The sequence below is a fragment of the Eulemur rufifrons genome, chromosome 6, assembly GCF_041146395.1.
Source record: "Eulemur rufifrons isolate Redbay chromosome 6, OSU_ERuf_1, whole genome shotgun sequence".
In the NCBI taxonomy this organism is placed as follows: domain Eukaryota; kingdom Metazoa; phylum Chordata; class Mammalia; order Primates; family Lemuridae; genus Eulemur; species Eulemur rufifrons.
In genome coordinates, this window is record NC_090988.1 from 11,275,102 (window position 1) to 11,278,884 (window position 3,783).

A 3,783-nucleotide genomic window follows, 5' to 3' on the forward strand; every position below is an offset into this window, starting at 1 on the left:
ATCCATGGTTTTCACAAAAATTGCTGTTAAAAAAATTTGAAAGATAATCACAAGCCAAACCATGTGCTTGAAAGAATGATGATGTACCTTCACAATAAAAATAAAACTGATAAGAACAGATACTATACTTGCGTCAGCCAGGGGGGAGCGGGGAGGGGATGAGTATATTCATACCTAATGGGTGCAGTGCACACCATCTGGGGGATGGACACATTTCAAGCTCTGACTCAGGCGGGGCAAAGGCAATATATGTAACCTAAACATTTGTACCCCTGTAATATGCCAAAATAAAAAGGAAATAAATAAATACAAATGAAAACAAACAAGAAAAAAACAGTAAAAATAAGAAGTGTCAAAGTGAAACGTCAGAGATATTGACTGTCAAACTTACCACTTAAGGAAATTGGACATTTCATACTTAATAACCTATACCATCAATTTTATACTCCATGAGAAGACAGTGGAGGGGAATCAGAGAAGTGTCTTTTTCTTGTCTGAACTGGGAATAGTGCAATTAATTCCTGGAATGAATCAGAATATGAATTATTGAATGTCCTATTCTAAATTATAAAAGCCCTTTGTGTTAGCTTTTTCTGGCTCTAATTGCATCTTTTTATTAAATTAATTGAAAATTTATTTGTTTTTTTCCAAGAGATTGTCACATCTAAGACGGCAAGGACCCTGCTTTATATTTCAGTAGCTCTCATCAGAAGGTAATTTATCCTAGTGGTTTAGACAGACCACTAGGCATGACTGTGGGCTCTGAAATATATTATCTCTGTCTCTGTTACGTATGAAATGGGTATCATTATTATGAGAAATAAATAATATTCAGGTGCAGGATATATTTGTATATATATACTTTGGATCTTGGCAGCCAGGAGTCAGTATAAGGACACTGTGTTAGGTACATTATTGGATATTAAAGAAAAGATAATGATAATGAATTTTTTCCCACAGTGATTTTCTCTTAATAGTACTGGGTACATGTTAGTTGAAAGAAAGAATTGTCTCTAAAAGCCAAATCAAGCAATTCCAAGGTATAAACAAGATAAGGTAATCTAAATACCTCAGGGAAGGTAATCTCTGAGGAAATGGTCTTGAGGGAGTCACTGAGATCAGTAATCTAGAATAAAAGTCTTTAGTCTCCTGTTATCCACTGGTTAGGAAAAGGCACTGACTTCTTCCTGGAAGTTGGAGGGAACTTTGGGCAAATGAACAGTTAGAGATCATGTCCTTCAGCGCAGAAAGAGTTATGAGGTAAATCAGAGGTTCTGATCCTTTGATCTGGACTGGGAGGAGAGAGTGGGCTCTGAGCTCAAAGCTGTCATCTTCTATTCACTAGGGTCATTTTCCTCCCCAGAACGGTTATGGACAAGACACAGTAGAGTGTAGCATTACGGCTCTAAAATGAAGGAAGGTGAGTGCCTGCCTGATGCTGGTCAATCGTGTAACAGAGTGGTCACAAGTACAAACTGTGAGAGTCCGATGGCTAAAAGCCACTTTCTGGCTACAACTTAGTAGTTTGGAGACTTTTGGCTAGTTATGTAATTGTAGTTGTTTCATCTGTAAAATGGGGATAATAATATTGACACATAGCTCTTTGAACAGAGCCTCTCATAGTGACTGCTCAATAAGTGTTAGCTTTAAACAATTATTATTAAATCTACAACCACTTGTGCTAAGAGATCTTGGAAAAACATGACCTTGCCTTCTTGATCCGATAGCTCTGACCCAGAGGTGGAAGCTCTGAACAGGGCCACAGTAGTAGCTTCTGCCTGTCAGGACTCTCTCCAGGGAAGAGGTCCAGGTTTCAGCAACTGAAGCAGGGGCAGGAGAGGGAAAGACATAGAAAAAGGGCTGGCTTAAAGATCTGAAAGACATCCAGCTTATTTTTGGTACGCCTCTTTTTCAGCAGCACCAGCTCTCATTCTGGAGGCAAAGTTTAGCTTCTTTTTTATTTTTTTTATTTTTTATTTTTTTTGAGACAGAGTCTCGCTCTGTTGCCCTGGCTAGAGTGCCGTGGCGTCAGCCTCGCTCACAGCAGCCTCAAACTCCTAGGCTTAAGCGATCCTACTGTCTCAGCCTCCCGAGTAGCTGGGACTACAGGCATGTGCCACCATGCCTGGCTAATTTTTCTATATATATTTTCAGTTCGCCAGATAATTTGTTTTTATTTTTTAGTAGAGACGGGGTCTCACTCTTACTCAGGCTGGTCTTGAACTCCTGACCTTGAGCGATCCACCCGCCTCGGCTTCCCAGAGTGCTAGGATTACAGGCGTGAACCACTGCGCCTGGCCAAAGTTTAGCTTCTTATTGTACTCTGGAAGTTAAAGTCACAGGGTCTGTGAAGATAGATTCATAGCAAATGGTAAAAACCTTCCTATCAAAGTTCAAATCTGTCTCTGTGGATTCCTTTCTCAAGAATGGGGGATGGATATTGGGAAGGTGGTGGTAGTGTTCCTTCTTTTCTAAGTGCCCCTCTTTTCTTGTCCCCACAGACCTCCCTTCCCCAACACTAGAGAAGAATGGCAGCTGAAAACTCTTCCATGACAGAGTTTATTCTCGCAGGCTTAACCAGCCAGCCAGAACTGCAGATCCTCCTCTTCTTCCTGTTTCTAGGTTTCTACGTGGTCACTGTTTTGGGGAACCTGGGCTTGATAACCCTGATTGGGCTGAACTCTCACCTGCACACTCCCATGTACTTCTTCCTCTTCAACCTCTCCTTAATAGATTTGTGTTACTCTACTACCATCACCCCCAAAATGCTGATGAGTTTTGTCTCAAAGAAGAACATCATCTCCTATACTGGGTGTGTGACTCAGCTCTTTTTCTTCTGCTTCTTTGTCGTCTCTGAATCCTTCATCCTGTCAGCCATGGCATATGACCGCTATGTCGCCATTTGTAACCCGCTGTTGTACACGGTCACCATGTCTCCTCAGGTGTGTTTGCTCCTTTTGTCAGGTGTCTATGGGATGGGGTTTGCTGGGGCCATGGCCCATACAGGAAGCATAATGAGTCTGACCTTCTGTGCTGACAACCTTGTCAATCATTTCATGTGTGACATCCTTCCCCTCCTGGAGCTCTCCTGCAACAGCACTTACGTGAATGAGCTGGTGGTCTTTATTGTTGTGGCCATTGACATTGGAATGCCCATTGTCACCATCTTCATTTCTTATGCCCTCATCCTCTCCAGCATTCTTCACATTAGTTCTGCTGAGGGCAGGTCCAAAGCCTTCAGCACCTGCAGTTCCCACATGATTGTGGTTTCTCTTTTCTTTGGTTCTGGGGCTTTCATGTATCTCAAACCACCTTCTATTTTGCCCCTTGACCAAGGGAAAGTGTCTTCCTTGTTCTATACCATTGTGGTGCCCATGTTAAACCCATTGATATATAGCTTGAGGAACAAAGATGTCAAAGTTGCCCTGAGGAAAACCTTGGGCAGAAAAGTATTTTCTTAAGAAAGGAGTAGTGTTTGAGGCAGACGATAAAATGCTTTGCTTATTCGTGTGTGTGTTTTCAATGAGGAATCCAAGTTCCAGTTTTTTTTTCTGTCTTATACAGAGAGAGAATTTTAAATCTTCACATTTGGACGAGTGTTTAGTGCAGATGTAGTCTCCCTGCCCCTGCTTCACCTCAACTATCCAAGATTTCTTCATTTTATGTAAATCTTTACTACAATCATAGATCATTTAATCTTGATGGGGCCTTATACATCATTTAGTCTAGCCTCCTCAATTAACACTTGTTGGAGACTCAGAAATGTATATGTTGCTCAAGGGT

General features: G+C 41.4%; 1 protein-coding gene across 1 annotated transcript; it reads left to right on the forward strand.

Annotated features, from left to right (window-relative positions):
• Positions 1-2,528: 2,528 nt before the first annotated feature.
• On the forward strand, positions 2,529-3,461 carry LOC138383708 (olfactory receptor 8B12). The gene has a single exon (XM_069468749.1). It carries the CDS (start codon positions 2,529-2,531, stop codon positions 3,459-3,461), a length of 933 nt encoding a protein of 310 aa, XP_069324850.1.
• Positions 3,462-3,783: the final 322 nt, after the last annotated feature.